The following is a 26480-nucleotide window of genomic DNA, read 5'->3' as shown; positions in this document are numbered from 1 at the left end:
TATACATGTTCCTTTTGATAAAAAGCTACAAAAGTGAGTTGGGGTTAAAACTGTTTGTGGATATTAGTAGTTAAATGTTCTATCATTTAAGTTTTAATTTTATTTTCATTTTAACTTTCCTCAATCGTCACTTATTTCAACAGAGATAATTTAACAAAGTTGTTCGTTACCAATAGGTACAATTTGGAATAATTTTATAAATATGTTTTTAATAAAAATACACCTGTTATCTTATGTATTTAAAAACCTTTGCAAAACTTGACAGTCAACAGCTAGCCTGACCATACCACTGGAACGAATTATACGCGGTTGGTACCAAATGAAAGATCTTTTCTTTTAGTTGTGCAGAACCTCTTTATAAATTCAAATAGACTCACAAATCACAGAAACATCATTATTCAAATTTATTGGTCTATGTTTATTGTCAATCAATACAACTTTTTTGGTGTATAACTAATATAATATCTTGTATTAACTTTAAACTTTTTTAACCATGCATGTTTTTAAAGGTGGGAGATGCAGAATCGAAGCGCAGTCCTGGTATACTTATTTTAGTAATCTGGTGGGACATATAGCTTAAACCATCGGATTTGGACTTAAACACACAGCCATATCATTGGTGAAGGGTGGGATTTGAACCTGTGCCTTGACTACCGAAGTCCTGTACTCTATAAATATTACACACAATACTCCTGGACTTATCTTAACGGATACAAAATACTCTATGACTACCACATTTGCTACTTTAGTTTCTAAGTGAAAATATCAATCTAGTATTCGTAGCTCTAACAATACAATAATTAAATATCAGACAACCTGCATAATCTAGGCAAACTCACTTTTACAATCAGCTCTTTCACATTTTGTTTTTATCAAAGCTCTGGGGTTTAATTTGTTTTCGAAATCCACCTTCTTGTCTGAAAAGAACGTGCAAGTAACTTGCATGAACTGGTATTTCAGTTTCCCGGCCGTTGCTATAGGAAACGCAGTGAAAATTTTAAAAAAATAATTTGAATCTCTTTCAGTAATTTCTATCATAAACCACTCTTGAGGAATTTACATCTTTAAATTATTTTACGCCTTTTTAATAGTAGTAGTGGTTTCATTTTGTTCAACTCTTTTTATAATTCCATTATCTTATATACATCTTTCAAAGTTATCTACTTCTATAGGAGAAACACTTACATTACGTTTCTTATTTAACAAGTGTAGAAAACAAACGATTAATATTTTGTTTGATTTAGAATAAATTTGTGTATATTTTGTCAAAATAAAGAAGTATTGTATTTTCTTGCAAGTTTTGAGTATGAATCAAATTTGCCATTGTAAAATTATATTTAAAAAAACATTCATTGGCTAAAATTCATTGGCTTTATCATAAATTTCGCAACTTTATTAAAATATAGTTACAACTTTGAATAGATAAAACATGACAAATTATATTTATAATATATTGTGTATTATAATTAAATATAATAGTAATAATAATAACTAACATTTATAAATCAACAAATTACTCCTGCAAAAGCTTTTTGTTAGAAAACATTTGGCAAACAAAACTTGTATCCTCTTCCATATCAGAGCTATTTTTAGAACAAATATTGCATTAAATGAGCAAACAGTTCCGATATTGTTATTTAAACAATTCCGCCCTCTGCGATTCATTAAGCACTAAAATTCACCATAGACCGTTCATATAGTCGGATTTACAAAAACATGCTTTTGAATATGGGTTAATATTTATTTTTGTGATAAAAAAGGCCAACTTACCTGCATGTAGACTTATACATCCTCTGTAATATCTAAAGCCTTTTTTATTTTTTATTTCATATTCTGTTTTTTATTCGTTATACGGATTTAATGGATTGACATAAAACTGATGTGATATTAACATTGCTCATTTAATTGTTTATGTGAAACCGGGAGGACTAACAAATGTTAGGTAACACATATTTTTTGTGTATCGTTAAATTATTGGTTTTCAAAATAATATTAAATACGAATAGTAGAAATAAAAACAAACGGGTTAATTGGCATAATCTATACGGATAGTGCACAAGAAAAGTTTTTCTATGAGGCAAAATTTCTAGTCTATAATGAAAGATGTGTACGTTAAAAAAACACGTGTGTGTGTGTGTGTGTGGGTGTGTGTGTGTGTGTCATTTTAGTTTAGGTGTACGTACAAATGTATTGAGAAACATCTATTTAATATCTGAGTAATTTTTAACCATAAGCTAATAGTTTTTTCAATATTTTAGTAAATTTCTTGGTAAATCCACAGTTATTGCTAGTGGAAAATTAAATGGTTAAAAGTAAAATTTGTTATTTAATTATTTTATCAATTTTCTCCAATTCGTTTAAAATATATCAGCGAATGCAAATTTTTCTAATGAAAACTTTGCACTTTTACCAGGTAATGGATTTTAAGTTTCTTTATAATTATAGTTCATAACCTTTCATTTCTTTTTCTACTTTTTCAAAATAAATTATACCCCCGCCGCAGCAAACCTGCAGACTAAGCGAATTTCCATTTGATTTACACTGAAATGTCTACTTAAAAATATAACATTTATTCCCGATTTAAATAGAATTAGTTTAACAAGTACTTAGGTTTGCTGCATCAGGGAGGTAAAACTGTTTTTTTTTATGTTAATAGTTAGTAAGAAATAAAAACATTTTTCAAATTTGATCAAAATATGTTCATAAACAAGCAAACTACAACAGTTTACTTATTCTCCATAAGAATAACATGGGAATTTTAAATTTACAATTTTTTGGAATTTTCTCCGTAACCATTAGGCGCATAATAACGCTTCAATATACTAAATTATTTGTTTTTTTAAGCTCTACAAAATGGTTTGGAAAGAAATTGCTAAATTTTATGTTTTTTGGGTCAAAAATGCGAAAAACCTATTTTTACCCCATAAAACCCCCCGTAAACCCCCGTTCCCATGGTCCGATCATGCTGGATCGCGAACTCGTTCGAATAAACGTAGGTTTACACGTTTGTACCGAATTTCATCAAAATCGGATCATTTTTGCTCGAGTTATAGTGCTAACGGACACATATATATATATATATATATATATATATATATATAAATATATAAATATATATATATATATGAATTTGAACGGATGGTGTTTTTGATCTCTAGGGACCTCGAAACGAAAAAAAAAATCGGTCCCGCGTCCAGGTCTTACCATGAGTACTACGGTAATAGCTTATTCCCTATATGGGAAATTCGCTAAAAACCAACTGATTTCAGTAACATGGTAAAAAAATCAATCGTACCTTTTTCCTGGAAAATCACTCGTTTAATTTAAAGGATAACATAAAAAAGAATGAAAACACATTTTTTAATTACCGAAATCTGCTAAGTTAAAAGTGATTCACAGACTTATTCGTATCATCTAGGATAGAAAAAGTATTTTAATAAAAATGCAAATAAAAGTTAATAAAAAAGTTGTCTCATGCTAAAGTTTGATGGAAGCACTTGTTTTGAGTAGCCCAGGGATAAAGGTTGGTACTTTAGTATTATAGGACATATAATTTAACATTTCAAAATACTATTTAAATTATACCGGACTACTGTAAATAAACTTATAATAAATAAACTGTATCTAAACTTTGATAACAATCGTCAATTCCAAACATATTACGTAAGTTTGTAGGAATTCCTCTTTACAGTTACGATATCTTGGATGCTCAAGTTGTTTCAGCTTCAAACAAAACTTTGTGTTCAAACTCTGTTAAGTCCTCTATTTAATTCGATCTTATCAACTTACTTATCTGTTGTCCGTTGTAAGCTTTCGCCAAGTTTTCCTCTCTACCTCTAGTGAATCCTTTAAAAAATCACAAATATTAATCTGGCATCGTAAAACTTAAAGATTATTTAGGATCTTGACATTTATGAAACTTCTTAGCATCAAATTGATGAACGTGTTTTTTTGTAAAAACGTGCACGTTTATACACAAACATACGTTTGTTAAAACTGGTTGGAACAAGAAATATGTATTCAAACAAAAAATATGTTAATGTAGAGTTTAGAAAAGAAAAATCAACGTTTGATTTTAGTTTTTAGATTATTATGTACAGGGATAGGGATCAGCTAGCTTACCTGGTGGATAGAGTCCAAAATTAGCTTTGGTAACACAAATATAACACAATTTGGATTTTGCCGACGTAAACAAAAAAAGATATATTTTTGTTTTGTCAACTGTTTCTATTTGCAACAACCAAAACCAATGAGTAACTTTAAATTGAAGGCATAGCCTAAACAATGCAATGCGTTTACAACTGTTCTTAATTGTAATAAAGAAATATCCTATGTCTGTTTTAATCAAGAAATAATTATCTGATTAACGTAGCGAAAAGTAACGTTCAAAACACGAGTGAAAGTGGGTCTATACAAGGCCACACTAGAAAAAACAAGCCGTGCTGCAGCGCAGGCAGCGCAACACCACGTCACTGTGGTGGATAGTTGGTATGCTATGGCAGTTAATCTATCAACGAATCTATCCACTAGTGTGACGTCATGGATCCTGCAGCATGGCCTGTTTTTCTAGTGGGACCTTGGTCTCGACCATATTTAAAGTGCTCGTTAAATCTCGCACTTCAAACATATGGTCTCAAATATGTCATGATTCACTTTCTACTCTTGTTATGAAATACTAGAGAACCCGCGCGGCTCAATGAGCCGCATAGTATGAAACATAACGCCGAGGAAAACGTTATGCTTAAATTCGAGTAATTCTAGTTACATCTTAGAGTTGTTTAAACACTTGTTAGAAAACTAATTTTAAATATCTCTATTTGTTTCGTCAAGGTTCACCTACATTATTTCTGCTCTCAGTCTTAACTGAATGCTAAACGATCTGCTTCAATTCGCTAACATGTTGCAACAAAGTTTTTCCAGCATTGAGAATTTAAGGAAACTGTTGCCTAGACATCCCCCTAATCAAACGAATTGTCTCCGTAGAGAATCCTGAAAAGTGAAATGACATCAACCATTTAATGTGCTCCATTTTTTACCCACAAACTCTGGGTTATCAACTGGAAAGCCATAATCTGCTTTGAATAGGCTATCGCAGCAACATCAGTGATAGTTTGTTAACGTATTTTAACGTGTTGTGTGTTAGTCACAGTATATGACCCGCACCAGTCATTGGGGTTTCTCACGTTGTTCATTGGGGTTTCTCTTAATAGGCTACCTGTCCCAAAGTTTTGAAAGTATGGATTCATTTGTCGAAATAGGTTGGATAACTCTTGTAGCTATAAGATTTGGATAGCAATTTTCATTTTCTCTTTTTGAACAGCGTATATTATTTGCCTCTCCTGAATCATAAAAATAAACTTGACTGTAACTACTCGATCGTTGAATACATAAACACTAATTCCTTCACTTATGTCTAATATTGCCATAAAAATTCAGTCAAAAAACTTTCTATAAGTTTTTCCGAACTGTTGTTTGAACTTATCATAGTCAAGGCATTATTATTGTTTGTACAAAGTTTTTTGAGATCTGTCAGTGTCAGAAGTAAACATTTCTCGCGTGCATTCATTTGATCTGACATTAGGCAAGTTTATTTTACCATCGTGACAACACTATGTGCGTTGTATATTTTTTCACTTCCAAAGTAATTTGCATAGCAGAGCTGGCAAATATTATTCATCTCACCAAGTGAATGTGTATATGGATGTGTATCTGTTAGACCAGGCCTATCTTTCTCTACTCTCCTTATACGCATAAGATGCCTTATTGTCTCCTCCTTCCGTTTTCAATATTTCTTTTTTGAACTCCAGGCATTTTCCGTTCTTCCAACAAAACTGATTAACTGTTTAACTTGGTCTTAACCTAATGAATATTAAAACATCAATATTTACTCCCAAAAAAGCTAATGACTTTTAAACAGCTGTTTTTTGTTTTTAAATTTGTTCTGTGTATTTCTTATGGGGTAACCCCGACCTTTGAGAGGGTCTCGCGCCCTTAAGAGTAGACATCTTAAAGTTCTAAAATCTTATTAAAAAACTACATATTGAGACGAATCTTTTGACACCTTAAACGTTGAAATTGGTCAACAAATAAGGGCGGAGTTGCGTTAACAAAATACGGCTTCACGTATTATATATATAGATACTACTTCATACTCATTCAAATTGTTTGTACAGCTGTAACATTTTACTATTTTACTATGTATCGCAACAGGGTCTACTTGGTCTAACATACGGTCAATTAACAATCTGGTTTGATCGTTTAAAATACTAACCCTGCATCCAAAAGTGTAACAATAAATGTCAGAAGTTAAATGAAGTTGATTAACTACGTGTTACACGGAACATTCTAACGGGACACCGTGAAAAGCGACGGTGAAAATTCAATTTGTTAGAGAAACAAAACGTGTTATGATGCATGATGCACGATAATTATTTCTGTTAAAACAATACTTCAACTAAATAACATGAATAGTTTTTATTAACGTCGATTTATCGAATTTTAATTGTATAAAACCAAAACTTAATGCACAGGTTTTAATTGCTTTTAATTTTAACTATGTTCAATAAATACAATAAAATAACTAACTTGCAAATTTACTTCAATAAACTACAATCACGTAAACCAATTTATTCGTTAAAATATATAAACGTGTGGTTAGATAAAGTACTAATTTAAGCTAAGCGATTTTTTTATCAACACAAAAAGCATACATTTTACTTTTAAAAACTAATTCTTTAACTTACCGTACATTGAAACTCAGGAATAGTAAGTGCTCTAAAGCAAAATATTGAATAATGTATAGTAAATATTTTGCTTTAAATTTCTTTTTAAAATTGTCCCCGGTGATAACAAAAATGTCCGCTGTTTTGTGATCGGTCATTATTGGGAAATAAGATAAACAACTATTGAAATGATATGAAGTAAATTTAGGTGTTCGTTTCAGGCCATCTAAGTTTGCTTCATTAAAATGCAAATTTGTTTTTAGCTGATCCGGGAACCTTATGGCTCTTAGATAGTTAGGTTTTGTAGCAACAACTAATTTATTTTAGAAAAAAGTAAAAATAACATACTGACTCACTTAACCGGTTGTGATTTGATTTTAGATATGACAAACTTGTTTGTCACAAAAAACCATGAAAAATAACTGTAAAAAGCTAAATATCAAAGCTCCATTGTTCAAATTAGTATTTGAACTGTATTTAATGAATAAATGAACAAAGTAACTCAATATGAACGACCCTAAGGCAACGTGTTTAACGAAATAATAAGAAGAAAAACACTACTACATTATGAACTCCATCATATATATCCAGAACAAAATTGGACTTAGGTAAACTTAAAACATACTAAACTACAGTATATTTCCTGAAAGTCTTATCTTCTAGTATAAATCAAGTCTTTTTCTGGTTTATAGCCAAGATATCTCTCTTTTAATGCCCTTTCAAATGTATTTATTACACGGTTTATATTGCTAATCTTTGGTTGTTGTCAATATTTTGAATTAATGTGTTTAAAAATGTTGGACTAATACTCAGTGATTCAACAATTAATAATTATAAACTGAAATATATTTTGCCATAAAATGGAGGTAGATTTATCTGCATTGAAACACTTAGCCAGAGTTTGTTATCGTCTCCGTAAACAAATATTTACTTCATATTTCGTCCATAAGCTTATAGTTACTGTACTAACTTTTAAGATGCTTAGATTTTGACATCAAAATATGCCGTGTTCTTCTTTTACAGTTCGGCGATGTTTTAGATCCCCTACTCGTTATAACTGAGAAGGTTATATAAATTTAACAAAATACTAAGAATATGTAGTGAAGTTCTACGGATTCGAATAGTGATTGGTTCTTAAATTGTGGACCAAATAGAAAAAGATGATGCAAATAAAGAACCATCAGATGCACAAATAATGACTTTTACTACTCCAGCAGCCTAAATTAACAAAAAAAGCGTGAAACATCTAATTTCCTGTCGGTTACTGACGGAGCCCGTCGGCCCAATAGGTTATTGCCTTGAAAGGTGCTGAAGACGTCGGACCCAGTCGGAGACCGAACGGAACGGATCGGATCGGAGAGCGTCGGACTAGTGGGTTTCCTGATTTACAATAGTTATTAGTGTTGCAAAGTAAAAAAAAATCTGTAAAGTGAATCTTCTCCATTCTAAGAACTGAACTAAAAAGGCTACTTTAAAAAATGGTCGTAGGTAAAATTAAATTTCAAGATGATAAATAGGCCCACATTTAACTTCAAAAATTATATTGAATGTAATTTGTTCCGTTTGGTTTATGCTATCAATGAAATATTATTATCGAATGCCTAAAGGGTTTTACAATTATATCTTCATCATTTTAAAAATACGCAATTTTACATGTTTTAGTCACTTTTAATAAGACAAATCCTTACAAATCCAGATTTCCGTCAGATTTACTTGTCAAGTTTTTCCTGATTTATCTTCTACTTTAATTTGATAGCTTAAAATATTCTATAACATTGTATCAGTCTAAATCTTTTAATTTATTTCCATGATTAGTGATAGATATTTTACCTTAATAGAAAATTTTCGACCATGAACATTTAACCTTTAATAAAACGCTAATGGGAAATCTTTATTTAAACTAGTTTCAACATTCTAGTCTACAAGGTGTTAAAGGTGTGTACGTGTACATGACAACATGGTACAGATTTTTAATCACCCAGCTAGGGGTAGTGAATTCTACTTATTAGGTGTTTTGTGACTGAATAGTGGCCGAAACTCCTACTTCTTGAACTTAATTGAAATGAAATATTTTAGGGTGACACATTTGCATTTCACCGTGTCCCCTACTGTTAGCAGACTCGAACGAACTATTTTGTTTATACTCTTTTGTCCTAGGATGCTAGGCACGAGCCCAGGATTGTTTTTCACATTACTTCAGGCTAGACCTAGGGGTTGCGGCATTATCACTTAGATAATATCCATTGGTGATTTGACGGGATTCGAACCCGGGACCTCGAGGACCGAAGTCCCGCGCTCTATTAACTAGACCAGCTCGCTCTCCCATATTTATATGTTCTGAAAATATTTTTTATCTTATCTCCTGCAAGGAAGAACAAGTCTGTAAATCATATTTAGTTTCATAATGTACAAAAGAAGCTGTATTTAAGACAACAAATTCTAAAGATAGTTCACATCAATAATGTGATAATATTTAGTTATTTACTCGTTGCTTACGTACTAATGTTTAGAGGAAAGTAAAATATCTCACAATTTCGGCCTGATTCTAAGGAAAGGGTTGAGAAGAAAAACATTCTTTGGATGTTTCAGTAGCAAAATATTGTTTTAGGAGGGGACTCTTGTTTTTATAGGTCAGTTGGGTCATATTATTGTAGCAATGTAGAATGTTTCATAACAAGAGTAGAAAGTGAGTCATTACATATTTGAGACCATGTTTGAAGTGCGAGATTTGTCGAGCATTTTATCGAGTGGTCGAGAATATGTATAGACCCACTTTCATTCGTGATTTGAACGTTTTCATAGATAAAACATACTCCTTGGTCTATGACGTTACTTTTCGCTACACTACAAATAATCATTATTTTCATCATTACAAAACTCATAGAATTTTTTAGGTTATTCTTTAAATTTAAAGTTAACGTTTAATGTATTTGTTGAAAAATAAAACAGTCGATAAAACAATAACAATATTTTTTTATAACAGTTATTGTTATTTTTTAAATAATTGTTACATTATTTTTCTCGGCAAAATCCAAAAAAGGTAGTAAACATTACTTTTGTATAGTAAACATTCTTTTGCCGTAGTAAATAATGTAATGATAGATTTTCGCAGACGATAAACAGGCAAGGAAACATGTCATTTCACAGTAGTGTAGTGAAAAAGTATTTTATACTCATATCAGTATATATTTTCTAGTAAGTTGAGGTCCACATAAAAAGCTTAAAAGGATGTTGCTGGCAAAGAGCTTATTAAACAATCTTAGTCGTATCAATTTTAAGACTGGTCACGATAAAACAATGCGATTCAAGTCAAATTGTCTTACAAATGAAGTTTAAAATTCTGGATCCACTTTGATCAGGTTTTTAATGCCAACCAAACATGGTGAGTCGGTTTACGCCTCTTCCACACGATGCGGCGCCCGCTGGATCCGGCGTAGGGCCGGTAGGGCTTTGTGCGTAAACATTTCTCTCATGTGCAGCAAAGTGCCGCTTCGCCTACTTATAGTTACACAAATAACTATTGCCTCGTAGCAGCAAATCGAAGCTATCATTAAATCTAATGTTATTTAAATGACAAAAAATATGTCTTGTTTGGAAATATTTTAGTCAAAACCCAATCATACAAATTGAAATTTGCTTAGTCTGCAAGTTTGCTGTGGCATGGGTAGTTTACTGATATTTCAAACGTGGTGAATTTATTTTTCTGTCCAAAAATTTCGCTGGGCGAATAGCGAGCTCAGCTTATAAGGAAAAAATGTAATATTTAATTTATGCTGATATTTAGCATACAAATTTCCAAAGTTCTAATGTTAAAAATTCTATTTGTAAATTATTTTAGCCTAGTTGGTGCTTTGGCGATTGTGAAACTCATTAACATCACTACTTTACGTAACACACCATATGTATAGGTGGGGAATGTACGTGAATTGCTCAAATTATTTTAATTATCTGAATGTTCACAGTTCTGTACTTACTTTAAATTGAACTCTGTCACTATTCTAATTCTTTTCTGCAATGGCTCTCCTAAATGTAATCGTATTGGTAAGTATGTTTAAATTCTCTACTTGAAGTAGATTCGTAAGGACAGCGGATTAATTTTAGAAGTTGCAATGGTTTTAATTTAAACATTTACCATGACGTTTTAAATATTTTGCATTGTCATGTAGATATCAGTGATCTATTATTATGTATTTTTTTACATTTTATGACAAATAAAGGAATCTGAAGTCACTGTTTTGTATGCCATTTAATTGTTTCTATTTTGAACTTGCTTAGTCCTTACCTTATGTTAGACGAGATGAATTTTACACCGACTAAAAATTTTACATATTGAATTTAATTAGAGCATTTATTTTTTCACAAGTGTACATTTCTGTTACGATGTATACAACAGTCTTACGAATATGTAAACAAAGGTTTGTTTATTTTCAGTTATGCGTCTTCAATGGCATATTGGAAGTAAGGAGTAAGGAGTCCTGGGAAGGTAAATTGAAATAGGCTAGTTTTCATGTTGTTTGATTTTTACAAATTAATTTAAGTACAGACCGTCAGTATACATGGTGTCTAAGAACGTTGTTTCCATATACTTAATTATTCGAACTCCAAGAAAGGTTATTTGTTTAGCGGAGCGAGTGAAGCGAGCGAAGTTTTTTTACTACACCCCTGTTTTTGATTTGCAAATACTCCTCCTATACGGCGGAAGTGATTCGCATGAAATTAGCTTCTTTATTTATATATTTATTACTTTAGAACCTGAGCCTGAGGACTTATCATATCGGGCTGAAAGAACATCAATGTCCTTTGACGTCATACCCCTAATCGTTACTTGCTGCATTTTAACAGATTCCCATAGCTTAGCTTTTTCTAATGCTTCATTCAACAACAGGTTGCTATTTATCTGTAATGATTCTGAAAGTTTGCTGTTATGTACCCCAACCACGATGCCGTCACGTAGCATCTCGTCTTTAAGTGCCCCAAAGTTACAATTTTTGACCAATCTATGAAGAGGTGTTAAGTATAATTCGAAAGATTCCCCTTCAAGCTGGTTTCTCTTATTAAACCGTGCTCTTTCATAAACAATGTTGACAGCTTTGTTAAAGTAGTTATTAAAATTGCGCACAACTTCTTCATAAAAGGCGTTAGACAGCGCAAATGAATCTAAAATATACTCAGCATCATCACCCATGGCAAGTAATAAAGAACTGATCTGAGTTTCCTGAGGTTCATGGTTTAAAAGTGAAGTGACCTTATACCGTTCGAATTTCCTTATCCAGGATGTCCAATCAGATTCCCGGGTTTCAAAAAAAACTATCAAAAGTTGGTGGTACGTAAATGTACCTGCCATGAGGAACCATGTCAGATTTGTGAGTCACTGAAGTAGAACTTTGCTGGTTACCTGAATTTTCATCTTCTTCAGTTTCTGCATCAGCTTGATACCTTTGTGACTTTCTGATCTTCCTGTTCGGCATGGTTAGTTCCTGTCTGACACCATGAGTTATTCTCGAGATCAATACAATGATAATTAGTTACGTATTTATTGTGGCGATCTATTACAACATTAAACTACAACTAGCTGTTACCCACGGGCTCCACCCCATTTTACTACCTAAGTATTAGGCCTAATAAAACTATTGATTGGTTAAGTTAAGCTGAAATAAACAAAACAGAACACAGTAATGATAATACAAACAAATTATAACAGCTGAGGTATTTTTAACATTAGGTAAATGGAAAGTTCCCTTTGGACAGCAATTTCGACCTTATAGGGCAATTTATGAAATAATGGACAATTTTGCGCAAGGTTTCTCGTCATGACGAACATTTTAAGTATATGGTTTATGGGGGTGTGACTTGTAGTTTTCTCAAAAGTTCATGGGTACTTTTGGCTTTTTATAGAGACTAGTGTACATGTTGCTCGAAATCGAGCAATTGCAAAGAAGTACATGAGTTATTTATAAACAAATTACTTGTTTAAAAACTAAGAATAGTCATAATTTCCAATGATTTTAAAAGAGCCAACTAAAAGATTATTAATCAATGGAAATACTCACAATTTACATAACAGTCCTATTCCAGTTTAAAGGGTAAATTTTTAACAATCAAACTGCCCATGGACGGGAATTGCTTACAATTTAAGTCAACGTAAAAAAGCTGTCAGCTTTTATAAAGTACCAATTAAGTAAAAATTTAACTAATAACTTATATCATTAAACAGAAACCAACATCCAAAACTGTACACATTTTTAATACAACGTAGATAATTTACACATTGACTGTTTACAATTAACGTATGTTTTTCTTCTCACTATTAATTTTTCCTTAGCAATGGGAAAAATCTGTTTCATAATCATTGAAATAGATTTATAATAAATAATCTATCATAAAGTTTATGTTTAAATAAACCTACCACATAGTTGTTTTAATTTTTTTTATCAGCTGTCTAAAATTGTGAAATAGGCATTTGACAGTTCTGGTTGTTTACATTTAAATGTCAAAGCAAATGTAAACATTGTGAATTTTCTCACGCTTCCATGGAGACCAATTATTAATATTTAATTTCTTACAACAGCTGGAGTTTCAAAACAATATTTATTTCCCATGTTAATCTTATGGAGAAATACGAAACTTTAAAGGGCCCCAGGGCCTCACTCTTTAATTATTTCCCTAAAAAGAAAGTTTCCTGCACAACTTCACGTTACGCTCTTTCCAATGACGCCAAAAACATGTCAATCGGTACAGTAGTTTCGGAGGAGTAATTGTCACAAAAATCCTGCTTGCGTATTAAATAAGTACTAGTGATCGTCCTGTGGTCGAAACTCGACCAAAAATAATTAATGTACAGACTTCTCTATTTTCTCCCCACACTGTAAATAAAACATGTGATTGGAATTTCTTCCATTTGTTTTGATTTTCTGTTTACATTTTGTTGTTATTTCGTCACCATCATGGCAACCCATATGGCCCATGTTAATTTTTTGAAGTTTTCAAATTAATTTTTTGTGCTTATTTGTTAACCTATATTAACTTTTAAAGGCATTCTGCACATCTACAGGAAAATATCTTTCCAACAGTATGCGTGGATTTTCCCTGCGATGCACACGAGTTGAGAAAAAAGGTTTTAAAGAAACATGCTTGCCTATTAATATATAGATAGATAGATAATCTTTGTTTACAAACAAACCCCAACATCAGGTTTTATATAATCATATGATTAATAATATTATAGACAGAAGAAGAGACCAGCACACATATAACCAACTGAATTTGAAATGGTACAAAGGACTTTTCTCTACGTGAATTTAAACTTTTAGAAATTTAACACAGGCCTTAAATAAAAAAAAATAAAAATATCTTTATTAAGCGTTTCTCTGGTACACCAGATTTTCAGAACAAATTCCGTCACTATGCTAAATATCTTATCCTACTATTTGGCCATTATACACTTAGACAATAAGTACAATTTAAAAAAAAAAAAACATATCTTTAAGTTTTTCTTTAAATGTTTTGCTAGATGCAACAACCTTCAGGCCGTCGGGTAGACCATTGTACAACGAGGGACCAAAATATGAGAAGCTCTTCCTCCCACCATGACGTGTCCTGCGCTGAGAATCCTCGTTGCGAAGAAAAAGCCTCTCGCGTAAATAGTTGGGCTCACAAAGAGACAACACTCTGTGGGTCATGCAGCACGTCAACAACCTGCACATGGCTTCGACGGGAAGCGGACTAGCTACTTCTCGAAAGGGAGAGACACGATCAAATTTATTTCAAACAGAAAATGAAACGGATTGTGGAGTTTTGCTTACGTTGCAACCGATACATGTCTTCCCGAGAAATGCTATTGCCATATGCAGGGAAGCAGTAGTAAAATACTGACAGTATTATTGACAGCACGAGCTGAAGTTTTGCAGCCTCAGGCAACAAGCCTCTGAACATATACAAACCTCTTAGTCTCCCTAAGGCTCGCTAGGAAACAAAGGTGACATGATCTGAGAAATTCAGGTGACTGTCAATCACGACGCCAAGAGTCTTTGCCTTCTCAAACACTTCTAGACTCCGGCCGTCGAGACAGACAGACACTCCAGCATCTCTCAAGGTCTGCACTTGGTCCAGAGGCGTTGTATGCAAGACAGTGCACTTACCAGGGTTCAGTTTGAGCCTATTGACAAATGACCACTTGGAGATGCTCTCCAGGTCAGCGTTGAGTTTGTCAATTGCTTCTTTCGTGAAAACAGGTCCAAAAGACAAGTGCAACTGAGAATCGTCTGCATACAAATGTGCCGTAGAATTTTTTACACAGCTAGGGAAGTCAGCTCTATGTAGTGTGTAGAGAACAGGGCCTAAGCAGCTGCCTTGAGGAACACCCCGTTTTTTGACGAGGGGTTCTGATGTGTAATTTCCAAGTCTAGTAACCTGCAGTCGATCGATGAGATAAGATCAACTGCAGGTAGTGATTTCATAGCTAAATCCATATAGTGCATTTTAGCAATCAACATGTCATGATCCAAAATACACAGAATACAGAATTGGAAATTGAGTTGAATGCCTTAAAGTAGTCAAGCTTACCAGTGAACTGTATCTACCTTTATCTCTAGCATCAATCATATCAATAAAGAGATTTGTCAATGCAGTACAGGTGCCAAATTTGTTTCTGAAGCCTGACTGTATTAGGTAATATATGATTTTCATTAATAAAATCAGTTAGCATAGTAACTATCCTCTCCAAGATTTTTGATATTGCTGGGACTAGTGACCTTATAGGTTTATTGGTCACTATGACATTATTTGCAAGATAGCAATGAACAGGAAAAGAAAAGAGTTGTAACATATGTTTGTCAACGGATCATCTAAACTAGCACTTTACAAATGCAGAACTAAAGAATCGCTATTGTTGCTATTGTTGAGCATATTTTACTACAAAATGAATAACTAATTAGGGCGGATACTGCAAATAGGCATTCTATTTATTTGACCCAGGCGTATTATTGACTTTGAAAACTGCAAATAGGCATCTCATTTATGTGATCCAATAGACCATTGACTTTGGATACTGCTAAAAGCATATCGTTTATGGTAACCAAATAGACGATTGACTTTGGACATTGCAAAAATGCATTCTATTTATGTGATCCAAATATACCATTGACATTGGATACTGCAAGTAGACACTAAATTTATAAGAACCAGATGAACCATTGACTTTGGATACTGTAAGTGGACAATCCATGAATGTGGGTGAACCAAAATTTGGTTCACTCAATATACCTTTGACCTTGGACGCTGCAAGTAGATTTCTCATTTATGTAAACCAGATATACCATTCACTTTAGACACTGCAAATAAAGGTCTTATTTACGAGAAACAGATTGAGCACTGACTTATGCTACTGCAATTAGACATCCCATTTATGTGAAGCAGATGTCGGCTACTGTAAGGAGACATGTCATTTACCTGAGCTAGATTTATCATTGACTTATGATACTGCAATTATACACCCCATTTATGTTAACCAGATGAAGAATTCACTTTGGAAAGGTATTGGATTATTATGCAAGCTCCGCTCAATATTGCAACCAGACAACTGCATTGTAGGCCCAGTAAATAAATAAATAAATAAATATATATATATACTAGCTGACCCGGCGAACTTCGTATCGCCTAAGTTATAGGTTTCCCCTAAGACAGACCGATGGAAAGAAAGTACCGTTACGTTTAATTTTCAAGATGATCTCGTTCGCATCGCTCAATCACGTCCTGGTTGAAGTTCGTTCGCTACGCTCACTCACCTTTGGGTTGGAGCTCGTTCGCTACGCTCACTCACCTTTAGGTTGGAGCTCGTTCGCTGCGCTCACTTGCCTTCAGGTTAGCTCGTTCGCTACGCTAACTCGCCTCCAGGTTGAAGTTCGTTCGCTACGCTCACTCACCTTTTGGTTGCAAATTAGCTGTTGTCATAAATGTAAAAGAAATAATAGTTCTGCACCCTGTTGGTAATCCTTGTAACTTTAATGCTATTGAACATCATAGAACAGAACCAACTTGTTTAATTGAAACAGCTGTTAAGATTCATTAATTCCATTTCTCTTAAGGTTAACATGGGAAACTCCAGAGCCACTGGGGCGGAGCCCTTTTAAGAATTTCGAAACGGGAAATAGTTTACGTCCGATTCGCATACCTACAGAATTTACACACCAAATTTCATAACGATCGGTGAAGTCGTTCCGGAGGAGTTTGCAGACAAACACTGTGACACGAGAATTTTATATATTAGATATATATATAACCTCACCTCAACTATATACTGTATAACGGGTTTTAGATCCAACCTCGTATTAGATTAAGAACTGACTAATTATGCAGAAGGTAGAGCGTAGTAAATTTAATTTTTGAAATTCATATTTTAGCCCTTTATATTTTAGGAGAATATGACTGCCGGTTTTTATAGTTTTCAATTGGAGGTTTGTATTCATTTCTGGAGGCATTCATGAAGTGGACACGTGAGGAAGCTAATTTAATACCAACTAAGTTTAAATTACAACCCCACAATCCCTTACTCAATTACTGTTTAGTGACTTTTGTTTGCGTTACACTGTTCCAAAAATAAGAACTAGTTTTTTGATAAATAAAGTTTTTTGAGTTATTAATTATAAATTATGTATACGCACTCTGCACAACATAGAAAAAGACGTATCTCAGAAGAGGAACAGGGGCAAATGTACATAACTATCAACCAATAAAATACTAATAGTCAATGAAACAACATACAACATAACAACATTTCAATCAAAGCGCATTAATGCATTTCCTAGGATTTAAACTGTTAGCTCAGAAATAGTCTTATAATGATTTTTTCTTTACAGAAGTCTTCGATTTTGACTATCCAGACTTCTCCTTCTGTAAGTATATGTAGAAATAATAAAATTATGCATACATCAGCAGTGGTATCAGCAATCTGACACATAATTTCTCCCATAAGCTTGTGTACAAATTGTATCATGAGTAAGTGGTGGGAGTAACTATGATATTTTATAGGGAGAATCACAAATTTTACAGCAATGGGGGTTTGCACTTTTTTGTTTAGAATTATAAGGACCATAACATACCGGTTTTAATCTAAACCGGATTTTTCTCGAAAATCCGATTTTTCGTTATTTTATGTGTTTTTATGGGAAAAGTTACAAGAACCGTAATTTTTACGGAAAAGAGCGTTTTACAATTTTGTTCTAATCTTTGACATGATTAGTGTGCCATACTAAAGTAAGCTTTGCAACCAGATTAACGCTTAAGCTTTTAGTGACAAGGAAACAGTTAGATGTTGGAGAGAACAAAATGCGTTAGGTTTTTCATAATTTCTTGTCAAAAAGGAGTATGTAGGGATTGTTCGATTCCAAAAGTTGATCCTCGATTCCACTGATTCACGGTTTCGGAATCGGAATTGAGAATCGACTGCTCAAAGTCGGTTCTGATGCCATGTTTGCGAAGATCGCGCGATCAGAAAATTGCCGCTATTGCCGAGATCGCGCAATACGATGACGATGATCCGTTACCACGGGAGACAATGACGATGTATACACGATCGCGGGAAATTTTGCCGCGATCGTGGAAGACGGTGATGGTACTCCGTACCGTGTTGGTTATTCAGTTTTTTGCCGACACGGTGGGAGACAATGACAATGTCTAAACGACCTCGGGAAATTTTCCCGCGATCGTGGAAGACGATGATGGTGTTCCGTTACCGTATTGGTTATTCAGTTTTTTGCCGACACGGCGGGAGACAATGACAATGTCTAAACGACCTCGGGAAATTTTCCCGCGATCGTGGAAGACGGTGATGGCGTTCCGTTACCGTATTGGTTATTCAGTTTTTTGCCGACACGGCGGGAGACAATGACAATGTCTAAACGACCTCGGGAAATTTTCCCGCGATCGTGGAAGACGATGATGGTGTTCCGTTACCGTATTGGTTATTCAGTTTTTTGCCGACACGGCGGGAGACAATGACAATGTCTAAACGACCTCCGGAAATTTTGCCGCAATCGTGGAAGACGATGATGGTGTTCCGTTACCGTATTGGTTATTCAGTTTTTAGCCGACACGGCGGGAGACAATGACAATGTCTAAACGACCTCGGGAAATTTTGCCGCAATCGTGGAAGACGATGATGGTGTTCCGTTACCGTATTGGTTATTCAGTTTTTTGCCGACACGGTGGGAGACAATGACAATGTCTAAACGACCACGGGAAATTTTCCCGCGATCGTGGAAGACGGTGATGGCGTTCCGTTACCGTATTGGTTATTCAGTTTTTTGCCGACCCGGCGGGAGACAATGACAATGTCTAAACGACCTCCAAAAATTTTGCCGCAATCGTGGAAGACGATGATGGTGTTCCGTTACCGTATTGGTTATTCAGTTTTTTGCCGACACGGCGGGGGACAATGACAATGTCTAAACGACCACGGGAAATTTTCCCGCGATCGTGGAAGACGATGATGGTGTTCCGTTACCGTATTGGTTATTCAGTTTTTTGCCGACCCGGCGGGAGACAATGACAATGTCTAAACGACCTCCAAAAATTTTGCCGCAATCGTGGAAGACGATGATGGTGTTCCGTTACCGTATTGGTTATTCAGTTTTTTGCCGACACGGCGGGAGACAATGACAATGTCTAAACGACCTCCAAAAATTTTGCCGCAATCGTGGAAGACGATGATGGTGTTCCGTTACCGTATTGGTTATTCAGTTTTTTGCCGACACGGCGGGGGACAATGACAATGTCTAAACGACCTCGGGAAATTTTGCCGCAATCGTGGAAGACGATGATGGTGTTCCGTTACCGTATTGGTTATTCAGTTTTTTGCCGACACGGCGGGAGACAATGACAATGTCTAAACGACCTCGGGAAATTTTGCCGCGATCGTGGAAGACGATGATGGTGTTCCGTTACCGTATTGGATATTCAGTTTTTTGCCGACACGGCGGGAGACAATGACAATGTCTAAACGACCTCCGGAAATTTTGCCGCGATCGTGGAAGACGATGATGGTGTTCCGTTACCGTATTGGTTATTCAGTTTTTTGCCGACACGGCGGGAGACAATGACAATGTCTAAACGACCTCCGGAAATTTTGACGCGATCGTGGAAGACGATGACGGTGTTCCGTTACCGTATTGGTTTTTCAGTTTTTTGCCGACACGGCGGGAGACAATGACAATGTCTAAACGACCTCGGGAAATTTTGCCGCAATCGTGGAAGACGATGATGGTGTTCCGTTACCGTATTGGTTATTCAGTTTTTTGCCGACACGGCGGGAGACAATGACAATGTCTAAATGACCTCGGGAAATTTTGCCGCGATCGTGGAAGACGATGATGGTGTTCCGTTACCGTATTGGTTATTCAGTTTTTTGCCGACACGGTGGGAGACAATGACAATGTCTAAACGACCTCGGGAAATTTTGCCGCGATCGTGGAAGACGATGATGGTGTTCCGTTACCGTATTGGTTATTCAGTTTTTTGCCGACACGGCGGGAGACAATGACAATGTCTAAACGACCTCGGGAAATTTTCCCGCGATCGTGGAAGACGATGATGGTGTTCCGTTACCGTATTGGTTTTTCAGTTTTTTGCCGACACGGCGGGAGACAATGACAATGTCTAAACGACCTCGGGAAATTTTGCCGCGATCGTGGAAGACGGTGATGGTGTCCCGTTACCGTATTGGTTATTCAGTTTTTTGCCGACACGGCGGGAGACAATGACAATGTCTAAACGACCTCGGGAAATTTTCCCGCGATCGTGGAAGACGATGATGGTATTCCGTTACCGTATTGGTTATTCAGTTTTTTGCCGACACGGCGGGAGACAATGACAATGTCTAAACGACCTCGGGAAATTTTGCCGCAATCGTGGAGGACGGTGATGGTGTTCCGTTACCATGTTGGTTATTCAGGTTTTTGACGTGACCGCGGGAGACATTGACGATGTCTTACTTACTTACTTACTTACTTACTTACTTACTTACTTACTTACTTGAATACTTGAATACTTGAATTCTTCCTCTTTGACAGGACTAGTCTGATAGATTGCGTTATATTCAGTTAATAATAAATAATATAAAAATAAAAACTATGTACATTATTACAGTAATTACTGAGTCACTAAACTTTAACATTGGTCGTTTACTAATTGGCAAGGCGGACAGAACACTCATCTCACTAGGGGCTCATCCTCAAGCTCCTTTAAGGAGTACAGCGGCCTTTTAATCAATATATCTTTTAGTAACTTCTTAACAGAGGGCGCATCCATCTCTCGCACTCGAGTAGGCAGCGTATTGTAGATTTTTATTGCTGAGCGTGGATATCTACGCGAGGTATGGCTGAGACGACAGCGGGGAAAATCTATGTTTTGGGCCCTCCTGGAGTGGTGCGCATGTACCTCCTCTCTCATAAGGCGAGCCTTTAAGTTACACTTAAATAGGGTCAGAATGTCCATAACATACTGGCCTAGACTGTAAGTTAGGCTGTATGTTACTGTAAGACTCCTAGGTCCCTGAAGATAGGTCGGCAGTGATCTAAGTAGCCAGCAGTGATAATTTAATAAAATTTTATGTAAAAAAAACAAGGTATTTTCTATAGAAGTCAAGATGGATAGTGCATAAAACAATTGGTAGACATGGACTATTTTAAAGTGTATATTGACATTTAATTTTAATTTTCTAGTTGCTACAGTGTATCATATTGCCATAAGAAGGGATACGACTACATCAAGTAAGTAATGTCATAGATACTTTACTACATCTATTTGAAATATTTAGTTTTGTTTATGAGAACAATTATGTATCAGCCTATTATAATACACTCACGATAAATATAAAGAGGGTTTACTTTATTAAAAAGTAAAAAAACATGGTAAAAATTATTTAATATTCGTACACCTTTCCAAAATTTAATTTAAATAAACATGCTATTAACAGTGAGTTTGTTAAAATAGTTTTTTTCTATTTTAGTATAGACGTGTTATAACCTACGCCATCAACATTTGTCATAGGATAAATTTAAGTTTCAAAGAATAGCTGTCAAAACATAGGATTAAAAAATGTCAATTAAGTTCAAACGTGACACAAGTTCAAGTTATATACACTATGTTTGTTTTGAAACTTAACTCAAACTAGTGTACATGTTGCTCGAAATCGAGCAATTTCAAATAAGTACATGAGTTGAGGAGTTACAAATAAACAAATGACTTGTTTGAAAACGAATAACAGTCATAATATCCGATGATTTTAAAAGAGTCAACTAAAAGATTATTAACTGATACAAATACTCACAATTTACATAACAGTCCTATTCCAGTTTAAAGGGTTAATGTTTAACTATCAAACTGTCCATGGACGGGAAACGGTAAGCTTACAATTTAAGTCAAAGTAAAAAGGCTGTCAGCTTTTATAATGTACCGTACCTAAGTTATTTAGCCAATTTGTAGGTGTAGGGTGTAGGCTACTTTAAACTCTACAGAACAGAGTTAGGCAAAAACTGGCAGAACTCTGAAATGGAGTTATTTATCATAGGCATACTCATATGCCAAATCCTTAAAATAAATATTCAATAATGAATAACTTATATCATTAAACACAAACCAACATCCAAAACTATACACATTTTTAATACAACATAGCGAGGGCCTAAGTCTAATACCACGTATCTTCCAAATATAGGGTTTTGAGATTTATAGTAAAAGAAATAGATTTCATTGTCTCTCACCTAATTCTAAAACCTCGTAAGTCTATAAAAATGGGAAATAATTTAAAAAAATGGGAAATGTAGACCTCGTATCTTGCAGTATTGGTAAAACTTCCTTCTAGCAACACGTATCTTGTATTGTTTACAGTGTGCAAAAGGTGGTCAGCTGTGCCGGTCTGTTATTGTTATGCAGTTTCATAGTGAAAAAGTGAATTTCAGTGTTCAAAATGTAGTAAATATAAGATAGAATTAACTCAGTTTTGTATATATGCAATTAGTTTATTTGTGGCTTTATTACAATTTATGTAATACGTTGTCATAAATCAGTGTTAAGATACGAGGTCTTAGAAGGAGGAATATTCTTACTGTAAAAATAGTTATAACTTTTTATACAAATTATTGTATTAACTTTTTTGCTAAGGAATAGTTTTATACTCTAATTTTTTCTGTAATACAATAAAATAGTAATTATAACAATAAAGTTGTTATAATAAAAATGCTTAGTGTTTATTTAGCAATACCTCGTAACTTACAAATTGGTAAATTCTAATAACTCGTATACCCAATATCAATACCACGTAAGTTAACCCTCCAACTGGCACATTTAAAAAAAGTTGACTACAATACCTCGTATATTACTTTTTTTATAATAACTCTTGTAAATAATAAATAAACATAAGAAGTGGTTTGTTTTATCAAATTTAATAACTACATGTACACTCCTATGAAGTAATGAGCTGTTTTTCGTAAAACCATAATAATTACAACGTTTTTTTGCTTTCCTGTAAAGTAGGCATTTTCCTCATACGTGGTATTAGACTTAGGCCCTCGATAGATAATTTACACATTGACTGTTTACAATTAACAACATATGTTCTTCTTCAGGCATTTGACAGTTCTGGTTGTTTACATTTAAATGTCAATGCAAATGTAATATTTAATTTCTGACAACAGCTGGAGTTTCAAAACAATGTTTGTTTCCCATGTTAATCTTATGGAAAATACGAAACTTTAAAGGGCCCCAGGGCCTCACTCTCTAATTATTTATGTACCTAAATAGAAAGTTTCCTGCACAACTTCACGTTACGCTCTTTCCAATGACACCAAAAACATGTCAATCGGTTCAGTAGTTTCGGAGGAGTAATTGTCACAAAAATCCTGCTTGCGTATTAAATAAGTATAGATTACAAGTACCAAGACACTGTTTAACAACAAACCAAGCTCACATTTTGCTATCCTTGTATTCGTTATTTCATTGCCAATCATCTGATAGGCATTGTTGCATAGTTATCTATGAGTTTTAGTGTTATTAGCGAATTTCCCTTTAGGGAAGTAGCTATTACCGTAGGTGGCACGGTAAGACCTAGACCCGGGACCGATTTACTTTTTCATTTTGATGTCCCCAGAGGCCAAAAACACCATTCGTTCAAATTTTTATATATGTATATATATATATATATATATATATATATATAGACTTATATATATATACGTCCGTGAACGCGATAACTTGAGTATTTTTTGTCCGATTTTGATGAAATATGGTTTAAAGGTGTAAAGCGGGATAAACTTGAATGAGTTCGCTAACCAGCACGATCGGACCATGGGAACGGGGCTTTACGGGGAGTTTTATGGGGTAAAAATTGGTTTTTCTCACTTTTGACCCTCAAAACACAAAATTTCCCGATTTCTCTTTAGACCTTTTTAAAGAGCTTAAAAAAACAAATAATTTAGTATATAAAAGTATTTTTGTTTGATTATTAGTAACGGAGGAAACTAAAAAAATTGTAAATTTAAAATTCCCATGTTATTCTTATGGAGAATATTGTCAAATGTTGTAGTTTGCTTGTTTATGGATATATTTTGATCAAACTTGGCAAATTTGTTTATTTTGTACTAAGCTATCAATATTTTACTCAAAAACACACTTTATTAGTTTCCTTGTAGCAGCAAACCTAGGTACTCGTTAAACCTAATGTTATTAAAATATATTTAACTGAAAATCAATTCAGACAAATGGAAATTTGCTTAGTCGGCAGGTTTGCTGCGGCGGGGTTTTTGGTAATTTATTGTGGATAAGTCTCAACTTGGTGTTATCGCAAGCTCCATCTGAGGATGCGAAAAAACGTATTACGTCTCATTTACAATAAATTTTCAATATCACTAAACCTCGTAGAAAACTTGTATCAGCCGATAAGCAATGAAGTAAAGAAAACAGGGATACCAACATAATAAGCTGGGTTTGCTGTTAAAAAGTGTCTCACGGTAGTTGTGATGATTTGGGTTGCATTTTCAATTAATAAAATTTGTTTAAATTTTATACAGCTAGATTAAGCTGGGGTAAAACTAATTAATTACATAGTGTAAGTTAGTATATAAGTAGTTTGATGTTTTACCTTTTAATAATTATGTATGTATTTAAATCTCGAAAAGGCTATTCTGTCTTGACTCTTATAAATATGAAATAGATAGTCCGGGTAAGTAAATGCATTGTTGAGCTAATTTTTGATTTATTAATCTTTCAGTGAGCAAGAGAATGGAAGTTTTGTCAAACCCCATTGTTTCAAAAACGTATTCGTGTGAACTACCAAACGGACAAAAGGGCAAAGTAACTGGTGGTGAAAATTATGAACTTCAAATGATCAAAGTGTCGATGCCAGGTTACAAATTCTACCTTCAACTGGTACTAAAACTAAAGCACGAAGAAGTAAGAAAGTTTATGTTATTTTTGCAAGCAAACCTTGTTGCATACTTACTACTTACTTACTTGAATACTTGTTGTCTTAATCTTTGACCGAAGTATATCGGATAGATTGCGTCGTCACATACATTATAATATATTATTAAACACTCATGTAGGTGTTAAAGTTATTCTTAAAAATAATTGGAAATACAAAATGTTTTCATTTTTAACAGCTCATAGTATTGTAGTGTTAAATTTTCCTTTTGTAAATGGATTGGTTTCAATCTTTTGAAAATTAATAAACGCATTAGTTGTTTAAACGAAAAAGGCGGTTAGTTACTTTGTCTTTAGATTATTTAAAAATTAAGTAAATACAAAAGTGAGCTTTAGTGCTGTAATGTGATTTTTTTAAATATTACCTTATTGAACTGAAATAAGGTGTTAGAAATCCATTCGTTTATAATAATTCATGTTTACTATATAAGTTACTTTGAATTTCAGTAATCAGCTAAATTTTTTAACGCACAGCTTACTAAACACTAACAACTACACAACTAACACAACTAACTATATGTACATTTTATATTACTTTTTAAACAGTTCGATTCCTGTTTAAAAACGCACCTAGCCATTATTCTTATGTAAGTTTTATTCTTGGCAATGGCGTTAAAAATCATTTTCAGTATATGATGTCTGGTTAAAATATACTGATTCTACTTCTTATTCTCTTTACAATAAATTAATATTGCAATTGCACAAGAAATATTAGGTAAACAATAGTATACATGCGAAATGTTAAGTTTCCAATTAATTACAACTGATATATTTTCCAGAATCCAGTGATCGTCCCTTTGGTGATTTACCCGACTTTCGAATCTTATCCTTTGTCGGCCGAGAACAAACACATCATGTCAAACACCCAACTGTCAATACACAAGGATTCAACTCCTGATAAACTCAGGCTGAGCGTCAAAGGAATCTTCATATCACGCATAGTGGATGAAAAGTACACATGTACCTTCACCCATGAGATCAACGTCAGAAAACTTGACACAAGACCAACAGCCGTGGCTATTAAACACGAAATTACACAAATCTTTAAAATAATGGGGAAAGAATTTAATGACCCAAACTATAAATACGAAAACTATATAAGAGTAGAAGAACTATGTACAACACAGTTTCTTTTGGGAAACGAACAGCCTAAAGCTCAATACTGAAAATTTGTCAGATGTAAACTACTTATGGTAATGGATGTATGGTGGACATTAACTGATGGATGGGTTTTGAGTCTTTAGATGATTTTCAGATTTACTATATAGTAAAATATTGATTTGGAAT

The 26480-nt window shown here is 34.1% G+C and overlaps 1 protein-coding gene across 1 annotated transcript; it reads left to right on the top strand.

Moving 5' to 3' along the window:
* Positions 1-10634: 10634 nt before the first annotated feature.
* On the top strand, positions 10635-26479 carry LOC129001026 (uncharacterized). Its single transcript, XM_054428163.1, has 6 exons — positions 10635-10763; positions 11154-11205; positions 17576-17611; positions 21437-21484; positions 24982-25163; positions 25973-26479. Exons 1-6 carry the CDS (start codon positions 10737-10739, stop codon positions 26357-26359), a joined length of 732 nt encoding a protein of 243 aa, XP_054284138.1. The 5' UTR covers positions 10635-10736; the 3' UTR covers positions 26360-26479.
* The last annotated feature ends 1 nt before the right edge of the window (position 26480 follows it).

Source organism: Macrosteles quadrilineatus, unplaced genomic scaffold (assembly GCF_028750875.1).
Source record: "Macrosteles quadrilineatus isolate MER2022 unplaced genomic scaffold, UCM_ALF_1.0 Scaffold_8__2_contigs__length_117827958, whole genome shotgun sequence".
NCBI classification, from domain to species: Eukaryota; Metazoa; Arthropoda; class Insecta; order Hemiptera; family Cicadellidae; genus Macrosteles; species Macrosteles quadrilineatus.
This window is presented reverse-complemented; position numbering and strand designations above follow the sequence as displayed.